Source organism: Empidonax traillii, unplaced genomic scaffold (assembly GCF_003031625.1).
Source record: "Empidonax traillii isolate 1590-97213 ecotype Southwest subspecies unplaced genomic scaffold, ASM303162v1 scaffold191:size1449129, whole genome shotgun sequence".
NCBI classification, from domain to species: Eukaryota; Metazoa; Chordata; class Aves; order Passeriformes; family Tyrannidae; genus Empidonax; species Empidonax traillii.
The window spans coordinates 174,307-197,026 of record NW_020955384.1 but is presented as its reverse complement, the minus strand read 5'-3'; the positions used below and the strand labels follow the sequence as shown (position 1 = coordinate 197,026).

The following is a 22,720-nucleotide window of genomic DNA, read 5'->3' as shown; positions in this document are numbered from 1 at the left end:
CTTTCTCAAGCAGAACATACCAATGAATGAAAATGTGCTGTGAGGTGGCTTCTTGGGAAAGAAATAGTTCTAAGAATGAGTTCAAACAATGTCTAACCTTCTTCCTTGTTTAATGTGAATTACAGCCTTGCACTGAGGTAGAACTTTTCACCTAAACCTGCAAAATCACTTTAGAGACTCTGGTAACTGCTGAGGTTACCATTATTTAGCAATTATTTAGCAGCACATTGCAACAGTTTGCAGCGGTTGCTTAGAGGGTGTGAATAACCCCATTTCCAATTTAAATTATTGGGAGGAATTATAGGAGACTGTGTAATTTTCAAACTGGAACTAGATCCAGGCAGCAGGGCTTTATACCTGTCTTCTTTAAAAAGTCATAAAGGGCTTTTTATAACGATGTAGCCAAGATCTTGGTTTTGTGTTTCATCCCCAAATTGATGCCTTGAACAGTGTGCACTCCTACTTTGGAGGATTACTTCAGTGTGGTTCACTGCTTATTCACAATGAAAAAACAACATTGAATTAAAGTCCCTCTCTGCTGCCTCAGGTTAGCATTTTGCATTACATCAGCAGCTGTGGTAGCTGTGAGATCAAGCCTCAAAATTAATGTGAAATCTATCTTCCAGTTTTTGGAGACTGGATCTGGAATACCCATGTAACATTGAGAACAGTTAGCTTGGGGCTTGTGAATTCTTTCACTCCTCTTTATCCTGACTTGCTAGTAATTTAATTAGTGCTAAATAGTCTGCACACAGACTTGCAGAAGTTAAAAGACTGACTGACATAAGATTCACTTCCAGTGACTTTTCCTCTTTTGCACATGTGCTGGATGGAGCTATGCTGTGTTTGGAAGTTGATCAATAATGATTGCACAACTCTAACCTCATTTAAACTATGATATAAACAGACATGATAGAAACGGATGCTACCAGTTTTTTTCCCTACTTAAAAGTGAAGTCAGCTTTTTTTTCTTTTCTGCCTTTTTTTTCACCTTTTTTTTTTTTTTTTTTTTTTTTTTTTTTTTTTTTTTTTTTTTTTTTTTTTTTTTTTTTTCCTTTCTGGTTCCAACAAAATTGTAACCTGGAAGAAAAGCAGTTGGACTTTGTGAAATCCCAATTCAGTGTAGCATTTGGCTTTAGTAAATGTGGAAGCCAAAAATAAACATCTGCTTGGCAACTTCACCAGACATTAACTGTAAATGCAGATTTCATCTTTTCAGTGAATGTGGCATTCAATGCTGGTTAACATCTATTAAGGAAAATGATCCCTAGTTGAGGCTGTAAAGCATTTCTTTCTTTTAATTACAGTTATGAACCTCCATTGCCTCGGGGAAATCCCCTACCCCAGTTCCTTTCCAGATATAATTTCTTATGTGCCAAAGCATGAACTTTTCTTGAGAGCTTGGAGGTAGTTGGATGGGATATTTGTGAGTTATTAGGCTTTGGAAAGGAGATGGTCTCCCATCAGTCTGTGCATGACAGCCCCAAAACTTCAACTTGGCCATTTTTTTTTCTCTTTTCTTTAGTTGTTCAGAACCAAATCAGAAGCCTCTTTTTTTGCAGGCAGAGTGATCAATATTTTTAAATATTGGATATTGCATCTTTGGATATTCAGGAAGATATGAAGTTACGTTTAGAAGTGTATTAGAAAAAATGTAAACAGTCCCATTGTTTTCTACAGGAAGGTGAAATCTGCACATGACAGGGACTCTCCCAGGATGCCAACCTTGGGCTCTGGTGCTGACAGGCCACCAGCTGGAAACATCGTGTCAGATCTCTGCTTTTCAAAAAATCCTTTGCACCCTCTGCTCCTACCAGGGCAAATTCATTTTACTGTGGATCAGAGAGGATTGAAGTGGATGCAGATTTGTGGTAGCATGTTGTGTAGGTAGCACTGGGACAGTGGGGAGGGATGAGAAGGTGCAACTTGAGGTAGCACTATGGGAAACACTTTATTGCAAGGGATGGTGATTTTTTGTGGGATCTTCCTTCTTGAACTGAACAGTCCTAGCACTTGGAACTTCGGTAATGCAGTGTATAAAACTTTTTATTTTGGGAAGTGAGGAGATCTTTAGTAGATTTCTGACATGTATGACTTCAGGCCAGGATTCTCAGCGTTAAATGAAGAAAGGCCTACCAGGTAAATTTGTCGGGGAATGCATTGTGTAAATATGCCAGGTTTCATATACATAGCTGAGGGTAGGGGGTACCAAACAATGAAGGGATGTAAACTTCTCAGTGAGGCAGCAGTTACTCAGGAAATGTGCTCACAGATCCTGTTAACAGGCACCATGTGCGTGGGTGAGGAGAGAAGTGGAGGAAGGGTGTTGTACGTGTTCCTCCTGGCACCCACTTTGTATATGTAGAGTGTAAATGTGTTCATCTGGTGCCTTCCTGTTCATTAAAACTTGATTTGACAGACATCTTTCTCTGTGTTAATTCCTCTTCTCCAGTGATGGATCATCATTTATGATATGGTGGCAGCAACTATGTCCAGCAGAACCAGAAAAGGAAAATTAAACCTAAGATAATCATACCTTGGTTCTCCAAGAGGCAGTGGCACGTTGTGCCTCAGCTTATGCAGGTAGAATTTTCACTTGGGACTTGGCACAAGAGTGAGTTTCTCTACAGGTAATGACATCAGCTGTGGTTTTTAGAAACATAATCTATTTTATGTGGTACATTGTGAAGAGAGGAATGAAACAGAACGATGCATGAAGATGTTTTCTTTATGCTTTTACCATGCAGAGTGAGGCAGTGTAAAAAATACCTTTACCTCATACAAGCAAATGAACCTGAAGGGTGCATCATGGCACGTGCATCCTCACCCTTTATGTGTGCAGCTGCTGTCTCACGACAACAATAAGAGCATTTTGTGCTTGGAAACATCCATGACGTGAACAGATGTGACGGAGCAGAGTAATGGAGAGATGCTCTGAGATTTAGATCAGCAGAGTCTCACAGGGTGCAGATGGCACCGGTTACCGCTTTGAGCAAGTCCCCTGATTACCACAGAGTTTGCCAACATATCAAACAATAGAGTTGGGCTGCTGATAAATAATTAATAAGGATTTTGTTGCATGCTTGTCTCCCAGGCAGTATCACCATGGAGATGATCTGGCTTTTAGGATGTGAAAACTAACAATCTCCAAAACAATGGCATTGTGTCAACCTTACTCTTTCTCTGAAAGGGAGAGCTCTCAGAGATGTGTTAGCAGATTGCACAATGCCAAGCACTAATTTTGCTTCCACTCGCAGTGGCCTTTTGTCCAACTTTTTAGTGAGCGCATGAAATGTTTTCTATGACCATGCAGAAGCCTGTTCTTAGAATTACACGTCCTGCATGATGCTCTTTAGGACAGCATTTGGCCCAGAGTCGGAGTCTCAAGACAGCTTTTTTCAGCAAACAGACACAGAAAAGATATAATCCTGTGAGAAGAGGCTTACAAGAAGTCTGCATGAGAATACCTTTGCACAACCCTTTGGATGCTTCACTTCCCCCTAGGAATATCTGTCTATGGCTCCTTCTTCCCACCTGGAAGGTCCAGAGGCCAGATAGACAGGCTTTTCCATTTTCTCCTTTGTGCAACCTCTGGAAGTGCCGTTTCAATGCAATTGCACCACTATCCCTCTCCTTATCATTTGATTAGGGACCACACAATTTCGTAGCTTTATTTCTTTTCCTCTTGTGTTGGTGATGTCTGTGCCAAGAGCCATAGGCAAAGACTCCCTGGAAAAAACATAGTATCTTGCCAGACTTTATTCTTTCTTGCTCTGTGTAGCTGGAGAAAGAACAATGTATCTTTTCTCTCCCCACCCCCAAACATCCTCTGCACTCCCTTTCTCTTCCCCAGTGGTTGATCCACCTATTCTTTACCTCCACACCCCGTTGGCACTTGGCACATTTCACTTCCCACCTCCGAGTCTCAAAGAAAGGAAGCAGAGCTGTGAAACCGGCTGGGCTCGCCCACTTCCCATTGCTGGGTGGAGATGGCCTCAATTCACAGCTTTCAGAAAAGGAGAGGTTTATGTGAATTTAACCCTCCCCTTCCTCTTCACCCCCCAAAACCAATTTTTATTAATTTTTTTAAGCTGGTTTTCTGACGTATCTCGGGGTGGCAGCAATCTGGTTTCCCTTTCTCAGGGGACTGATGATGTTTTTTTTGACTCTCCACAATCGTATTGCAAGAGCCCACTGGAATTTGCTCGAGCATGGGTGGTATGCACAGGCGCTGGAACCAGCTTAAAAGTCACAGTCCCCATGGTGGAAAAAAGAAGTTCGTATCTCACTACAGTCCTAAAAATAGCCTTGGTAGATAATAGGGAGTTGGAAGATTGTTTTCAATGGGACTGAATGTACTGCACGCAGAGGTTGCTGGGGAAGGTCAGTGGTTTGTGGCGTTCAGGTGGTCAGGCTCTGCTACAGCGCTTGCCGACTTTAAAATCTGTAACTGTCTGCACTGTGGCTCATTCTAACTTTGTTTATATTCACACATTTCAGCTGGAAATGAGGCAAACATAGGTTCATTACATTAAAACAAACACATGAACCAGCTTCCTGAAATGAAGTGAAACAGCTTTTTGCTTTGATGAAAATACAGCTCTTTAGCTCATGCCATAACTGACGATGCCAGCAGTGACTCAGCAGACACGGAGATGGGATATGGAAATGGGCACCTACTGCCTGCCATGCCCTTTGCCAGACATTTAGACTCGGAGATATTTTTCTGTATGTGATGGTCTTGATCAGGCTCTGTAAAAACGAATTTCACCTGTTTTGCTCTGCTAAGCAGCCGAGAAGCTTGAAAAGAAAGAAAAGACATTTCTCTCACAGATAGGACTGAATGTACAGAAACCTTTGCAACTGCCATCTTTTTGAAGTATTTATAGTTCAATTCCAGTTATTTGTATGAAACAAAAGCAAAGAAGCATGAAGTGTGTTGGAAAATATTTTATAATCTCTCTACACCAGTTCAAAGAGTGACTATAAATTCTCCTTCCAGCAACTGGAGACAGGTAATTTATTGCAGCCTTGAAGAAAGCAGCTTATTTCTCCACGCTTCCTGCCCAGCAAACTTTGCAAGCTGACTCATGAAGGGATAGGAAGCCAAAAACTGTGCTCCCTCTTTCCTATCTGCTTCTGGAAGGCAGAGCAGCAGTGGGGCTGGGGCTGTGTTTGTGCAGAGCTGTTGGGAAATTCCTAGCGATATTAAAGGCTCACAATCTCCTGCTTTCTCTCCCTTCTACCATACATTTTGGAGAGGGTATTCTCTCTACCTGCTTCTGAGCAGAGGCTGGTACCAGAACTGGCGATGCAGGCAGAGGTGGTTTCAGCCCATCTCTGATGGTCTTTCTCCCCCCTGACCCCATGTGTGGGACCATGAAGCCATCAGAGCTGCAGGAGAGATACCGAGGATATTACTGGTGTGTACAGCCAGTATTGATTCCCAGAGGGACCATCACATGGCCTAGTTTTGAGCTGAGACCTTGGTGCTTATGCATATATTTAACTTTACATGTGTGAGCTATCCCACAAAAGTCACTGGCCTGCTCACATGTGTGAAGTTAGGCATGTGCTAAAGTGTTTTGCCAGACTGAATACTGTGTCTATAGGGGCTTTGGGTGAACTTGAACCTGTTTTGTTGGGGTTAGAGGCTTAAGATTTCATTATTAGGAATCTGATATGTTACTCTCTCTGAGTGCAAGGTCTTGGAGTTATCTGAAATTCTCATTAAGACAAGAAGCTTGGAAAAATACAAATTCCTCCCCTAGTAAAGTTACTAAAAATACTATAATTAAGTTATCTAAGTCTTAAACCCAGTAAAATATATTGAGAAAGTGTGGTAGAGGTATAAGTACAGTGTTTTGAGAGTACCAGAGGGACTAACAGCACTTTCTCTGCAGATCTTGAGCTGCAATATTTGGAGTAGTTAATGTAGCTGATGTAAAAAAGCATGTTGTGTTTGCCCTACTCTTGATTCATAGGCTGTGACCCTTAATAAATTTTGATGTTGCACACAGTGAAGCTGTTGCTTTCAGAGAAAGGAAAGTAAGCAGGCAAGAAAGAAAGAAAAGGACCTAAAGAATGAACAAACAAGTTCTTTCATAAGGTATTTCTCAATTGAGATTATTTCTTATTATGCTTAAGTTTTTCAGGTTCATCCTGTAGCAACCCCATAAGGGGGGGTTTGAAAAATTGAGCGAGCTCTGTCTGGTGTTAAAAGCATAAGCCCACTTTGAAAACATATTTTCTGGAATATATTTCTGAGAAAAATACATTTAATTAAAGAAGTTACATTATTGATATTTTAAAATACCTGCAAGAGCGGCTTGTTTTACAGTCTGATACCATAACATACAGCATACAGGTAAGGGGTCTTATTTTGCTCAGAGAGTTGAAAACAAAGAAATATATATATATATATAAAGAGAGATATTATAAATACCTAAAATGCAATTATGACTTGTAATGTTTTCATGAAATACTGAAAATCCAACTGGACTGCTTTCTTGTTTGTGCTGGTTTTTTTCACATCAGTAGATGTGAGCCCGAGTATCCTTGCTGACATGGTCTGGAGCAGACTGATGCAGGTGAAAGACACTTGGCTGGCAGAAATCCCTTTTTCAGAAGGGGAGAGCTGGAACAAACACTGTCCTGCTGCTCCACTAATCCTGCTTTGGGATGTTGCCTCTGACACTGACAGCCTGCTGAGAGCAATCACTCGCTGTTTGGCCTCTCTGACCAGGTCACCAGCAAGACTGTGCACTCCTGGTAGCCTTTGAAATGTGGAGCCTGCCCACTTGGGGATTGTGGAGGCCACCAGGCAGATGGCAAGGGATAAAAAGTATTTATTGCGATGCCTTAGACTCTTTCACTTTCCTGAGGCTCTTTTTGAGGAGAAAACCAGCAACTGAACATGGCGAAAGGTAAATCACCCTTTCTAATAACCAGATAGTTTGTTGAACTTCTGTGGTGTGTTGCACAGTTTGGAAGGAAGAGGCAGGCAGTGAATTCCGTGACGCTGCTGCTGTCTTTGCTACCTTCAGGAGTCACATCAGCTTTCTGTTTCGATTTCCTTATCTCCTAAAAGTGGATGAACAGTGATGTTTCACCACTTACCTACCAAGGTTTAATTGAGAAATGGTTGCTCTCTGTTTTGAGCATGCTCACGTGCTGTGGAAATGGACAGTGATACGATTTTGTTAGTATGTGCAAGTAAACCTCGCTTACTTATGGAGTGCCTGTACTGATAGGGTTCAAGGGGCATTCCCTCTTCCACAGCATTCTTGCTGTTTGTCAGGATTGCAGGGGGATGGTCTGACCGTGGGCAGGTGGATGCTTAGAGCTGCCCTGGCTCCATCAGCACCACTGGAGTTAAGATATTTCATGCCTGCCAGTTGTCTTTCCTTGTTTCCAGGTGCCAGTCCCTGAGATCTGAAGGAGCTGAGGGAGGGAAGAGAAAGTCTTGAATGTTAAAACCTGAGAGATGTGTTCAGCTTGCACTCTTTCCTTATACTGAGATGAGACCTTGCATCCTGGATGCCACTGACAAAATCCCAAGTACTTTGACTGGGCTGTTGAATTCTACCCATGCAACTGGGAAGTGATGCTTTCAGGAGAGTTCAAATACTATCTTCAAAATTCAGTTAAACTTTTAGGAATAGCCTTTACAAATTAAGGCTCCTAAGTGCCTTTTAACCACTTTTCATCTTGGATTGTGGGACTGTAAACTCTCTGGTCCTGTTGAGAAATATGTTCCCAGGCAACACATCTCTTTGCATTAGAATATTAATCCAAACATATATTTACGGAGCATTGCCACGCTTTTCAATCAGATTTGCACTTTTGTATCTAAAAATATATGTTTTCTTATATACAATTATTCAGTAATTATGTGTAGACGTACAAAAGTCCTGCCTGTGAAGCACAGAGTCAAGTTAGTAGGAGATTGGCATGTCCTCTGGGCTGCCTTATTACTTTACCAGCCATGAATGGGGAAGAATTTGCTCCTCGTTGTATAGACAATGAAACCCTTCTTAAATTCTTCCTCAGAGCCAAATACAAGGCTGTCTTTTAATAAAAAATGTGTTTCTACCCATGTCTATATTTATTTCCTTCAGGAATGCGCATGCTGCTCCAAGAGCCACCCACATCCTTCTGTAGACAGGGTGTATTTGCATTTGCTGCCGGTCCCAGTGAAAACGTGGGAAGGGGGAAAAATCTAGTGTCATCTTTAGAGTTGGTTGCCTTTTCTATCTCAAAAATTACTTGGAGATTATCTTGGGCACCCATTCAACTAAGATCTGTTGTATTTCCTTTTCTAGAATTATGTGCGATGTAAATACGACCGTAGTTATATTGTTACTGTTAAAATCTTTATCCCAAATATTTGGGTCAAGAGGAAGAATAGAATTGTTTTGGTTTTAATTTGCAAATCGGTTTGTCCCTTGACTTCTGCTTTTTGTACTACTGTCTCAAAGTAGGGGAGTATTTGAGCATGAACTTAATTTTAAGCACGTGCAGCAATCTTTGGGAATTCAAGGGGAGGGGGCATGTGCTTAATGCTTTTTTGAACAGTGTTGCTTTTCAGAGTTGAAGTCTTTGTAGGAAACTTGATCCTTTAAACTGGCTCCTGTTTGTGTACATTTCAATCTTATAATATTTAAGTTTTTCCCTTGTTTCTTCAATATCCTGGATGCTACATCATATAATGAAAACAGTACTGGTCATGCCACTTGCAGTTACTGAAGTAGGCAGTGAAAGTGGTTTTTTCTGGAGGAACTGGGGAAATCACATAAATCACAGATTTACAAATGTTTTCCCAGGAGAAGTCCACAGTAGTTGGCTGCAAAGAATGACATAATTTTGGTTTACCCGTAGAAGGGTGGTCATCTCAGAAGGTCAGTGATGTTTTTCAAGGATGTATTGTTGATTTTAAGCTAGCTGGTAATTTATTCCTTGAACTCTGGCTTACAAAAATAAGGTAGGGTAAATATTGAGTATAATAAAGGCTATGCTGCCATTCAGTACGCACAATGCCCTCACCTTCCCTCGCCCACAAGCTTCTCTGCATTGTTGGCCTCTGCATTTCTCATAGGGCATGAGATGACCTCTGTGATTACTTATGACGGTGTTCAGATAAGCCCTTTTTTCACAGGCAGCACACATACACACTAACAAGGACTGTTATAATTTGAATTTATATTGCAAGTTCAGCTATCACTTCCTCTGTTCCCACCCTGCCTTTTGGAAAGATACCGAGTCACACGATATGCTTGTAAAAAAGGTTGCTGATGGAGGAAGGATGCAGGAAGGATATGGTTTTGCAGTGATTTCATAAGTGCTGACCTGAAAGTCTTGGGTTTATGTGAGGACGAGTTTAGATGTGAATTTCAAAGATTTGTTTCTTCTGATTTTTGAATAAGTCAAAATTCCTAAACAGTTTGCCTGCTTTTAGGGAACCGTGGACTAACCTGTGTTAATGAGATCCTCTGTGTATTAACATGGACAAATATCAACATGTAATCAGCACCCTGTATTCCCTCCCTCTGTTTCTTCAGCCTTCTTCAACCTTGTTTCTGAGCAATTGTCTCCAAAGCTTCTACTTGAAATTTTCAAATGCAGTCATGTCTTAGCAAATGGCTTAGCTCATCAAAATCTCTTGTGAGTTTTGCCATTTGCCTCAGAAGGAGAGTACTTAGGCTGGCACAGAGATCCTTCCAAGAAGTGCTGTGTTCCCCCTCAGTGAAGTCTTAAGATCTAAAGACTCTAAAACTTCATGTCACCCATTACTGTAATGAGAGTGTATTTATTGCTATAAAATGAGGGAGCTGGGGCATGGAGGTTTGTATTTGAAAAATTTGTTTTGGTCATTCCATGTTCTACCAACATCTAACATCTGTATTTTATTTTTTGAACTCTTCTTAATGGATTAGATGCATCTGTTCAGTTCCAAAAATAATGCTTGATTTCCTGAATTTATAGGTTGCAATAAAATCCATTCGTAAGGACAAAATTAAGGATGAACAAGATATGGTTCACATCAGACGGGAGATTGAAATCATGTCATCCCTCAGCCACCCTCATATCATCACCATATACGAAGGTTAGTGAATGTCATTTTCCTCCCTGACTGCTCTGTTACGTTCTTGCAGACCTGATGTTCATGTTTCTTGAGATGGTGCACCAAACAAACCCCTACTCCTAGAGTAACCCCTCCCTTACCAACGAGACTGCTTTGACCACTACCTTCTCTCTGAGCTACCAGTGTTTCACAGGTGCATAACCCTTTGTTTGGAAGAACTTCTTTCTGTGTGAGTTAAGCACCGCGTGCATGGCAGGTGGGAAATCATAGCATGTATCACCTCATCTCTTTGCTCCCACAGGACAGTTCAGTTTCATTTCATCCTCACTCTTGAACCAGCCTGGTGTCTGTTTCTGTTCCCATCCCCTAAACCAGTCCTTGTATGCTTTGTTTTCTCTGGGCTGCACAAGACTAATTTTATCTGCTCTAGGACTTCGGTCCTCTCTTACTTGCCAGTTGGTGTTGCTAGTTCTGTCATTGCTGCTTTTCCCCCTGAATCCCAACATCCATTTCCTATCCACCTCCTCACACTTTTCTGTCAGTCTGGTCACTGGCTTATCATTCCTGTTTCCTTATCCTGTCTTCCCCCTCTAACTCCTTTCTTCCTGGGACACAGCTGGGAAGCCTGCTAATTCCTACCTCCTGGGGCTGCTCCCTGGTCTTGCAGCAAGGAACAGGAAGCCAGGGGCATTCCTCCCTGATTTGCCAGTTTGCTTGTTTATATATTCATAGAGTGTCACTCTGTAGTAAAATTTCCTCCTCTTTCCTTCCTTCCTTTCTTCCTCAAGTAACATCCCAGCACTAGCTGAGAGATTCAGGCTGGGTACGTGCTAAAAGACACCGGCCCAAAGGTCTGTCGCTGCAAGGAGGGCGGCTGCGTGGTGGACCCAAATTGTAGATTCCAGAGATTCAGAGGGACCTGGGTCGGGCGGCCTTGTCCCTGGGAATCACATCTGCTCCTATGTGCAGAGCAGGCAGCCTGAATTTAGCCCTACATATTTACACAGACATGAGGTAAACGCACAAGGTGATGATATGTGTATGGCAGCTCTGCTCGGAGAGTTGAGACGACTGATTAAAACAAGGGCTGTCTTGGCGTACTGTTACAGTATCACATATTGAGTTATTCAAAAGCATGTTCTGGTACTTGAAAAGAGATGAGTATCTGTCTTTTTATTGAATAAACTCATAAAAGGATCTGGGAACAGAAAAGGGGAGGGATGCTGTGTCAGCATGTGGGTTGCAAATGGAACAAAAGTTACTTCAAATGTGGACGGGAACTCAGAAAGAAAAGAGATTAGGCATGCTGCGGTCCTTTGACCAATTGCCCTTCTCATCCTTACTTTAAATAGTTTTTACTGAGTTAAAACATTTGTAAAAGTTAAAAAGATTACAGCATTTTTAGGAAGCAGACAATAAAGTCCTGTGAGAGCAAAACTTCCTCCTCTGGCCCTGCGGGAGGGAGGAGCAGTGCTTCTGCAGCAGAGCCAGTTGAGCTCCACAATAGAGAGTTCAGTCTGCAGGAGGACGAGCACCTATGTCAGGTGACGGTTTATTTTCCAAGCAGTCAGTCAGTATTTGGCCTTTAGCAGTGAATGCTGTAGCTTAGATGTGGTAGCACTGGGAAGATGCATGGTTGTGCAACTGAGCCCACAGGAGCAGTCACGTACTGCCCAGAGGAAAGGATGTGAGCTCAGGGATCTTTATGCACGAGCTTCATTATAAGCTGAAGGATACTTGTAGTGAAGTTAAGGGGCTACATCTAGGACTGAAGTATTTGTAGCCTCTTGAAGCTGGATTTTAAACACATGGCTATTCCTCTTGAGTGATGCTTAAAGAGTGATAATATCGCTATCCCCTGACACAAAATGATGAAGTCAGTAAACCCTGAGAGATGGGCTTAATCTCACCAAATTTAAGTGATCCATCATTTATGCAGTTGGTGTAGGCTACAAGTCTGAAGAGTCCCTCACTAGTCAAGAGGTATCAGTGTCTTCACAGGCACTGGCTTCCTCCTGGGAGATGTTTTTTCAGATAGGTGGAATAAAATACATCTTGGAGGCTCCTGTTGACTATAGATGGAGTCTAGCTGACTAACTTAGATCAGATGCTTATTGGAGCCACCCCAGAGATATTTTTCTCTTCTCTCACAGATTGTTACTGTAGGTTTTCAGACTGCCACTGCATGTCTGACAGCACTTTCAGTAGGTGCACAGATATACCTAGCATGGACAGTGTTGTATCTCCCTCTATTATCTTTGGAAGTTCTTTGTATTGCATTTACAAACATGTGTTTTCTTTAAGTAGGATCCTTGTTTAGGTATCCTTTTGACCTTCCTGCTTAGAGGCAATTAACCTCTGAATTTGTCAACTTGATGTAAACACAAGCTTATCTTTTTTTTTTTTTTTTTGATACTAAGCTAATTCAGGTATGTGGAAACAAAGCTTTCCAGTTTAGAGATATTTTTTGTAACCTAATCAAAAGACATGTACCTTCCCTCTTACTGTGAGGGCAGATGTACAGTTGTGACTCCAAAGAAATTCCATTCTCTCAGCAGGACTGTAATTGGCAATCTGTCGAGTATGGCTGCGAGGGAAGTGCTCTTTCAAGTGACTTTAAACTCCTTGAAAGGGACTGGATAAATGAAGTTGGCTTTGCTGGCAGTGTTCTGATTTCAGCGCATAAATTTTAATTTATAGAATAATGCCTCTGTCCATTCATCTGTCTGTCTCTCCCTGGCCCCCCGCCCTCTTCCCCTGCCCTATTTCTTTCTTGCCTTGAAAACTCCAGGATTTTATAATAAAGCCTTTAAGAGCTAACATATTTTTCCAGGGGTAGTCTGAGTGCAAAATCTATCTCATCTGGCAATACTTTATAAAAGTTAAACCAGGGAAAGAACATCAGGCCCAATCCTGCAAACATTTAAACACGTGTTAGACCAATCATGAGGGTGAAGTTACGCTTGCTACATTCAGGAGTGAGCTCTTGAGTCCTTGTGGTGTGAACTACAGTTGTATACATGACTGTTTCTGTGCTGAAAGAGTTGTCCTTGGTCAGCATAACCATACAGAGAAGTCTTGGACATTTAAGTGCTAAATGCACTTAAAATGAACAGGCTGTTAGCTAACATGATTGTAGAAATAGTTTAATGAAGATATTCCCTGAAGAATGAGTAAATATTAGGGTCACATTTTGGTGCCAGGGGAGCACGATGGCATTAACATAAACGTGTAACTGAAGAAAAGTACGTGCTGAAGTGCTTCGCTGGATTGGGGCCAAAATGCTTATAATGGTGCTGGACCCTTTGCTTCCACAAGGCACATAATATGGATTTACTGAGTAAGTTGTACTTCTTACTTTTTTTATTTTTAGGTTGCATTTTCGATAACTCTTAGGAAAAAGCACAGAGATTCTCCATCATGTGTCTGCCAGTCCGCAGTGACTTGAGCTAGGTTGCATGCTTTGGTTAATCAGGAAACTGGTTCAGCTCTTCTGTGCTTTCAAATCCCAAAGGTGATGGAAGAAGATCTGACTGTGTAATGGCAGTGGCAAAATATTCCAGGATACTCATCTTACTTGCCAAATACTTGTTCAGTCTCACATTTTGTGCCAGATTTCATGGAAGAAAAAATAAACACACACTTGGTATTTCAGACACACATAGGCCTGTCTTCAGTGTGGGGCTCCTTGAGTTGTGTCAGTCAAGTCACCATGTCATCAGCAAAAACATCTGCATTGCCAAAAATCTGCCTGGGTGGCTGCTGGCAAGGTGTGTGGACATGAATCATTCCTGAGGAGCGGCATCCCCTGCAGCAGCACCATCTCAGTCCGGTGCCCCTCACCGTGGGCTGCAACAGGCACCTCTGGAGGGACAGGCAGCCAGGGAGTGGCAGCTCACACCATCATCGGGTTTGTGCAGGGGCAGAACAGTTGCGTGTCTCAGGGTGACAGTTCTGGGGAGGCAATACCAGCCTCTGTCCCAGCCCTGCTATCTCCTGGCTTTCAGACATAATCAAAACAAACTTTGGTGCCTAATGACCCCACCCCTTCTGTGTGCAAAACACCTGAAAAAGTTGAAAGTCCCTTAAAACATCACATAGTTGTCTGGGCTTTAATCAAGAATGATGGAAGTAGGAAGGCTGAAGTGATTATTTTTTTTTTAATTTGGCCAAGAGAAAGTACTTCAGCAGTGATATTATTTAACCACATTTCTAATTGATTTCCTCTAATTATGTAGGCTTTTGACCTTCGAGTGCTTTATTCCCATTGTTTTCAGTTGATAACGTCCGAGAACATAAGGTAATATTTCAAGAGTCTGGCAATAGTAATGAAACAAGAATAAATAAACTTAACTCTTTAGTTACCATACCCCGGCTTTATGAATTTCCTGTCATTCAGGGTGATTGCCTAAACTGCACTTTGTCAGACATGAGATAAACTCAAATGTGGGAGATCACTGACAGGTCCAATTCAGATGTCAAAATGATTGCAAGCAGTGATGCAATTTATTTCTATATTCCCGTTTACACAGTCCTCCCACTGCAATGTAAATATTTGCTTGTCTGAAGTTCCTCGGCACTTTTAATTATAATTTTAAAAGAGGGGAATTAGCTCTTGTATTCTTTGCTGAAACAAAAGAAAATTAGTGTAACATGTTATTGTGGCCAAATTAGCAACTGTCACTTTTCCTTCCATTTTAAAGAGTAAACTGTCACATTCTGTGTATCCTCAGTCTCACTCTCTAAGAAACAACCTTACCAAGGATAATGGTTCTCATCCCAATTTAATCTTCTCACTAGGGAGTAAATTATAGCATGCTGTCTGATTTAAAAAGATTATTGCAGGATCTTAACTACATTCCTTTAGTTTAAAAAGAGGTGCAATTTGGCTGAATAAGGCCATAATTCAGGAAAACAATTTAATACAAGCTTAGCATTAAAAATCTACTATATATATCTTGTTATCTTCAGTTATAATTAAGCATATGTGTAAATTTATGTGTATGCATACAAATGGTTTTCTCATTGGACCTTGGATATTTTCATGACTGCTTTATGCTCTATTAAAAACAGTAATAAAATACTACTACTAAAAAAAAAAAAAGCCTCCAACCAAAATAAAAAATATGCCAAGGGACTCTAAAGCTTTCAAAGCAGTCAAGAAAGCAGAAGTTGCATCAGGTTGAATTTCTAAGGTAAAAGACAGTTTTCAGTATTCACATGTCTTTTTGAAGAATAATTCAAGCCTTATTACACAAGGGAGGTAATTGGGTCATACATGACTTTTCTGAATGAAAAGGTTATTCTAGTCTGCATCTCCAAAATTAAAAACAAACTCGCTTGTTCTTTTGATTTGGCTGACCTTTAATAAAAGAGCATTTTGTAGCAGTGGAAAGGTACTTCTGTCTGCGGCTGTTAGGAGAGTAATAAAAATACCGCTGAATGGAAAGACACCAGATGGAAGGAATGTCAACATACTGGAACTAATTTAGGAGATTGCTCTGATAGAGAGCAAAGGCATGAGGAGAATTCAAATGGTTCCAGTGCAAAGAGATTGGCCGCCCCTCTTAAACTAACAAACTAAAATCCTTACCCCAGGGTTACATGTAAACCAAATGGAATCAGCCCACAAGGAGGTAGTCCATTAAGGGGGGGAAAAAATCCACCCCACTGTTGTCGGCATTCGCTCTGACTTTAGCATCCTACAAGCTTGGAGGAAGGGCAAAAGCCTTCTGCTTTGTTTTACTTTTTAAATTTTGTAGTAAATCCAAAATGAACTGTCCTAATAGAGAAGTGTACAATGTACTGTTGGGTCTTTCTGACCGATGTTTGCAAAACCGTGCCCGTTTGGGCTTTCCGCTATTTTAGGGTGAAGCACATCTTGGCATTCAAGAAGGATAGTGAGTATGTCCCAAGAATTTAAGAGGAGGTGACTTCAGTGTAGCTAAAGGGAAGAATTTGGCAGTAGCGTTAAAAAGAAGAGTGCTGATGAGCAAGAGATCCCAACACAACCAAGCGCTATTCAGAAAATGGGAAGCTGTAGATAGAAGCTGAGTTCATAATTTCACAGCCTCTAAATATAAATAAGTGGAGAGATTATATCTAAGAATTATTGCTGTAGTAGAACAACCTGTGAAAGAGACAGATTGTTGATGTTACAGAGTGTACTTTGTCTCAGATATGTCTGTGATAGTGAGAAGTGAAGTTCTTTCCCAGTTTTGCATTTATATTCTTCAATGAGCTCTGAAGCCAGCAGATTTGGTTTCAATTATCAGCCTAGAAGTATAGAACCTTTTTTTTGTCATTTAAAAAAAAAAGAAATAAACAAACACATTAGAATTAAGGAGGGAGTTTAAAGAGAAGTTGTAAGAAACCTTTCTTTAACCGCTGCATGTTAAGCACCCTTTGCTCCTTTATGTTGCCAGGGCTCTTGGAGTGAACAGACTAATCCCAAGTAAGCTTGTATCCCACCGGAAAATTCTGTTTCTTCACATTTCTGTGACCAATTTCTTAGTACATTAACACAGTACTCTGCTCATCTCCTGGGGATACAGTCACGTTCCTCACACCTTGTGGTACATGCCGTTCCTGCTCCCTAGTTCCTGATGTGCTCTCACAGTGCTGTCCCTGCTTCCTCCCCTGTGGCCACATGGAATTGTAGCCACCTCAGAAGTCAATCCTTCAACTGTCAGGCTGTGTCTGCAAAGGAATACCAGCGATTTGCAACCACTACCCTGCACCGCTTGACCACTGTGGCTGAGGTAGTGCAGCAGCCCTCCCACCACACCGAGGCCTTGCTGCAGCTCTCTCAGTGTAACTCAGCTTGCAGAGTGGTGAAAATAAACACAGTGGCTCAGAAATAAATGACACGCGGTGAGCATTTCTCCTGCTGTTGTTTCCTCTAGTACGTGGTGCTCATACCTCGTATCTAAGCAACCCCTATCTCTTGATTTTTGATTGACAGGCCATCTCTCCTGCTATCCGTGCCTGGGTGTTGATAGTGACAATTCTTACTGACAGTTCTCCACTTATCTTATTTGGCCAGCTGTTTGCAGACTATCAATAGTTTTAAAGAAGCTAGAGCAGCCCCACCTTGCTTATACATAACTTTCCTCCTTGCCTTGACCTTGCTCAGGGTTGAGGAGCAGCCTTGTACGGCACGGCCGTCCCAGCACTAACATGCTGTAGGATGCTCCTGGGGTGGAGCATCCTGCCAAAGCCACATTTCTCCATTGGCAGTAGGTGCAGCCAGGATTCAGGCACACTTCTAGGTGGGGGTGAGTTTTGGAATGAATATGCAATAGGATGGCAGGTAATAAATCATCTGCAACAAAAACAAAGAGTGAACCAAGCAGTCCCAGAAGCTACATGGAGGCAATACGTCCATCATCAGCCCGCGGGTTACAGCCCAGGTGCTAACAGGGCAGGATATTTATTACCTCATTATTATTTGCAGTAAGTCAATCCAGCCTTTAATTAATGTCCTGCTCTCTTCCCCCAGCCATTGGCCATTTGGCCACAAGGCTTTCTTGAGCATGTATTTGTAAAACTACATGCTGTGCTCAGAAGGGAGATTCAGAAGCGCCTATATGAAACCTGCCTGACATCCTAAATACTACTGTGGAAACTCATGGTGTACTTGGCTGATGGTTTGAGACTTGCCAGAATACCACTCTGTCACATCCCTGATAGTTTTGACCACTGAGTTCCTTTTTAAGATGGTGTGTGTGTATAGACAAAAATTCCACCGCCTTTCAACTTCCTTCAGTGGTGGCTCTCATTTTAGATTTTTTTTTGTCTGCTGTTCAGTTCCCTCTCTGCAGGAAAGTAGCTCTGGGCCCTCTCATGAGATTCAGCTGTTATGATGGAGGTGCTCTGAAATTAAATGAAGCAGTTGTGAAAAAATGTGTCCCTGTTCATCTCTGCTGCTTGGCAGAGAAATTAATTGTTTAATTCTGTAATTGTTCAGCTATGATGATGGTGAGGAGGCCTCTGTAATGTCATTTAAGTTCAAGGGTAGTTTCCTTCTCACAATGCTCCCTCGTGAAGAAGAATGTACCAATTTGTCCCAAGTGTGCTGGTAAACTGAAAGCGGAATATGAGTTACTGAGATGATTCTATTCTCATTTATTCTAGTGTGCATTTGTGACAAAAATTTTAAAATTTGGAACAGTGATTTATGCTTTCCTAAATTCAATTTAAAGGTATTATCTCAGTTTCCTAGAGGGCATAAGAGAAATTTGAAATGGAAAAGGCCTTTAAATGCACATTCCTCCAAATGAAGTGCTTTCCACATCATTTCTCTTGAAATGTTGGAAAATATATCTGGATCAGGACTTGTTGAATTTGCGTCCAAAAAAATTAGATTTTGGAATTTAAAACTTCAGAACATCAAGGATGATTTGAGAAAGCTCTCATGACTGAGTGATGAAGGCAAAATTTTAATGAAAACAGGCTGGAAAAATGCCCCATTGTGTCAGGGCTATTAGTGCTGTTATTGTCATCAGCAGCACTGAATACCTGGTAGGGCATCAGCAGCTGGGGGAGCGGGGTGGGAAGAGCCCATAGCTGAGGGTGCTCCTTGGTTGGAACTGCTTGGGATGGGCACTCTCATGAGAGAGCACTGAGATCATTAGTGCCATGTGGCAACTTCACCTGTATGTGCATGATACAATAATCCCTAACTCATGGAATCAGCTGGGTTTTTTGCGGGGGGGTGGGGTGGGGGGGTGGGGATTGTTTTTGTTTGGGTTTTTTTGTTTGTTTGGTTTTTTTGTTGTTGTTGTATTGTTTGTTTGTTATAAATCAGACCTCTTAAATAAGAGCATTTTTAGTGGTTTGTCTCAGCTTACTGAAACTATTTCTTTTTGCCTTCTTAAACAAGCCTATACCTAACAAGCTCAGAGAAACAAATGTGTGCGTTACCCTTTATTGATAACACACCACAGCACTTCCCTATATGACACAGGGCATGTTCAGTTTTTCCCAGACAATATCAGTCTGTCATTCTTGGAGAGGATACTGTGTGTATAATCCATCCAGAGACGGCTCTTCCAGTTTCCGAAGTTTATTGCTAATGAGGATGCACATAGGATGTAATCACTGGCAGGAGCCTCTGCTTCGGGGTACAGTGAGGCCAGCAGACAAGTAAGCAGCCAATTTTATCTGGCTGTTTGCTCTCTCTTTTATCAGAGCTGTTTGGCTGGGGTTCAAGGGTGTTAGAGGGAACTGCAAAGGCTTTGGCTTGTAGATTTGAGTGACAAGGTGTGAGAGGACATGAGACAAAGCCTAAGAGCAGCAAGAATCTGTGTGTTGAGAGAGGCAGCTTCACATTTCACTGCAAAAGCTGAAGGTTGATTTTAGTTTTGGTTTTTTTTTTTTTAATCACTAAGGACTACTGGCTGAGCTTTACTGAAGAGATACAGGAAGGCTTCCGGTATCCAGAGATTCCAGTAGGGCTGGTCAAAACTAGCATCCATTTGTAATAAACCCTTTAACCTCATTAATTTGTAGGTGCCTTGCTGCTAGTGTGACCTAGCCTCAGCAGGCTGCTGCCATAGATAAAAAGAAAAGGAAAATCACCGTGTTTTCATCTATCAGTGGTTATTTATGGCAGGTGCAGGAAGTTTCCAGTGGGTTGCAGTGGATTTTCATTGACAGAAGGGAAGAACTATTTAGCAGCCAGGGCATTACAGCAATTCCAAACTAACAGCCTGTTTTACTAGATTAAGTATTAGTTATCTGCCACGCACAGTCAAGTCCTTGACAGTATGTGACACAGAGTACTCTTAGTCCCAAAGCAGACTCAGGTTGTGACGTATATTAGATGAATTTTCCTTCACTGCCATTGGAGTCGTGCACTGCTGCTGGCTCTGCGCAAGTGACAGAGGATTACAGCGGGCCATCTAAGGCGTGCAGTGGGACATGCAGTGGTGGCAGGAGACGAGTAAGCTTGAGGATGAGTTGGGTGCATGAGGTGGGGTACAGAGCCATGCCGACAAGAGCTGTAAAGCTCTGACAGTGTTGCAGCCACAGCTAGCTCAAGTGTCCATGCCCACCATGCTGTTGCACTGAGCTGGGATGGAAGAGGGCGTGTATCAGTTCACTTGTTAGATTTTGATGGCAAGTGAAAGCCAAATAACAACCGTTGTCAGCCAAATGGCAATCCTGTGTCAAACAGTCATTGAACACAAGAATTTATGATGCCTTCTATTAACCCTTTCCAAATTATGTGAGGGCTCTAGTTTGCTTCTGTTCTATGGCTTCAAGAGGGCTACTGGTAAGAGGAAGTCGCTGTTGAAGCAGGAGCTAGTATTTAGGTGTCGCTGGCACAAGTATTCACCTCACCTCACTAAGATCAAGTTGACTTTGCCACGCTGTGACCCCATATTGTTGAGTCAAAGAGCTTCCTTCTTGTAGCCATATGAAATTGAAGACAGCCTCAACTTCCTTCTCTTGGTCTGAGATGTTGTAAACTTCCTCTGGTAGAAAGTAGCTTTGGAACTTGCTTTTTGTAGTGGGATAGGTACGAATTTCCAGGCTTCAGTGGTGATCTAGGATGTGTTCAGACATCTTGACTCTTTAAAGTGTCAGTTTTCAAATGTCTTGAATCAACTGTGGTGTTTTTTCTTTTATTCTGTGCAGTGTTTGAAAATAAAGATAAGATTGTGATCATCATGGAGTATGCAAGTAAAGGAGAGTTGTATGATTACATCAGCGAGAGGCGGCGATTAAGCGAAAGAGAGACAAGACACTTCTTTCGGCAAATAGTCTCTGCTGTACATTACTGCCACAAGGTGAGGAAAGGATTTAATATTAAAAAATGCTGTTTGAAGGCTGATTACTGACATATATTTCAAAGTATTTCTGAGGCAACAGCATTCATTATTATCAGAGCGTGTGATTTTATCAGTACAACAGATCTTCATTAAAAGTGAAACACTGAACTAGTGCCTGTTTTTAAAGACTAATGATGTTTTCCTGTGTTATGGCAGATACCAGCCACTCCCTCACTTTAGCCCTACATTGCATTTTTGCCTTTGAAATAACTCTCCTGACATTAAAAAACAAAAATTCCAGCATAGAGAAGGTGTCCCATATAACTTCTACAACATTTGTATTAATGCATTCAAACAAATGATAGTTTGCAATTTGAATATACTAATGAAAAACTTTAGAATAAAAGATACAATATATGAAAGAAAAAGCAAAGAGAAAGGTACAAGTTTCATGTGTGAGCTTTAGCATTTGCTCATTCTGGATAGGTAGAAGTAGTTTTTTCAAATATAGTGGGAGATAATGTAGAAAGACCTTATCCATCATGGTACCCACTTGGAATGACAATTTACACAATTAAAACCAAGGTAGCCGAATGGCTGTCATAATGGACCTTTTATCCCTGCTTATGAACCAACCTCATAGAGTCAAAACTTGTATGAAGCTACATACAGTGAGCACCTAACACAATTTTTTATTTGAATTCTTTAACACTTAAATCTCTGCTTGAATTCTGATAAACGAGGGGGTTTTTCAAAGTCCTCACTGCGCAGTGCTGCAAAGCTGCAGTGCCATTCCTGGTGCAGTTGATTTTGCCAAATTTCTTTCAAGAAGGCTCTGATCTAAACCCGGCTCGTTCGCTTCCATCTTTAACATTTACAGTCCTTCAGGATTACAACTCCTCCAATCCACATGGCTGCACACAGGAGGAATGAGGGCTTTTGTAGGGACTAACGTCATCGACAGATATTGTTTTCTGGTGCCTGGGAAGAATATATTGCTTTCACGCAGTGGGGGCAGGATCCAGGATGAAGTTAAGTTCCGAAAAGACAACCCCCAAGCCCTCCACCCCCTGCCCCCCCTGCTGTTTTAGAGTCTTTGTGGGAGGACAGATTCCAGTCATCCTTCCCTTAACCACACACCAAGTGACTAATATAGAGCCTGTCACTAGTCCCTGGGCCAGGAGTGTTATGACAGTGAAATCAACCCTGAAATGTAGATGGAAAGACCACCCTGCCAGCTCACCTTTAATTTTCTCTGTATTTTCTCATGTTCTCTTCCATTTTTTCTTTCTTGTTTCAGAATGGTGTTGTCCACAGGGACCTAAAATTGGAAAACATCCTTCTTGATGACAATTTTAATATTAAGGTAGGATTCTCTGTTTCTCAGAATGGTTTTGCATGATTTTTAACATTTTTATCCAAGGTATTAGAAGAGCTAGTGTTATGGCAACAGCTACTTAGCAACAGCATCTGGCAAGAGGCTCAGGAGTTTAGAGGCTGGAGGAAAGAAGACATCACTGATTACCAGTAATACACACTAAATGAAGCTTTGCATACCTTGGGGGAGAAGGCCCTGTCTTGCCATGCCAGTGCCACGATTCCCAATGCAGCATCTATTTACTGGTAGAAAACACTGAGCATTTCGTGCAGTAAAGTTTATTGTAGAAATGATATTATTGCTGGCTGCTTATGAGAGTAGGAAAAAACTGTTCTAGTCTACAGGGTTCAAGTGCCTCCTACAGAACACTACACAGAATGTTCTTTTGATCATGGCTGGAAAATAAGCAAATAGAGTTTCAAAATAAACCTAGTAAAGCACATGTGCTTCATTAGGAAATGGCCTTGGAACTTCAGACAC

At 41.6% G+C, this 22,720-nt stretch overlaps 1 protein-coding gene across 1 annotated transcript in view; it reads left to right on the top strand.

Annotated features, from left to right (window-relative positions):
* Window positions 1–22,720, top strand: part of NUAK1 (NUAK family kinase 1) — a 50,578-nt gene that overhangs the window by 15,832 nt on the left and 12,026 nt on the right. Inside the window, exons 2-4 of the mRNA XM_027886644.1 lie at window positions 9,985–10,105; window positions 20,729–20,880; window positions 22,163–22,228. Coding sequence (XP_027742445.1) covers window positions 9,985–10,105; window positions 20,729–20,880; window positions 22,163–22,228 — 339 coding nt within the window. The remainder of the gene's footprint in view (window positions 1–9,984; window positions 10,106–20,728; window positions 20,881–22,162; window positions 22,229–22,720) is intronic.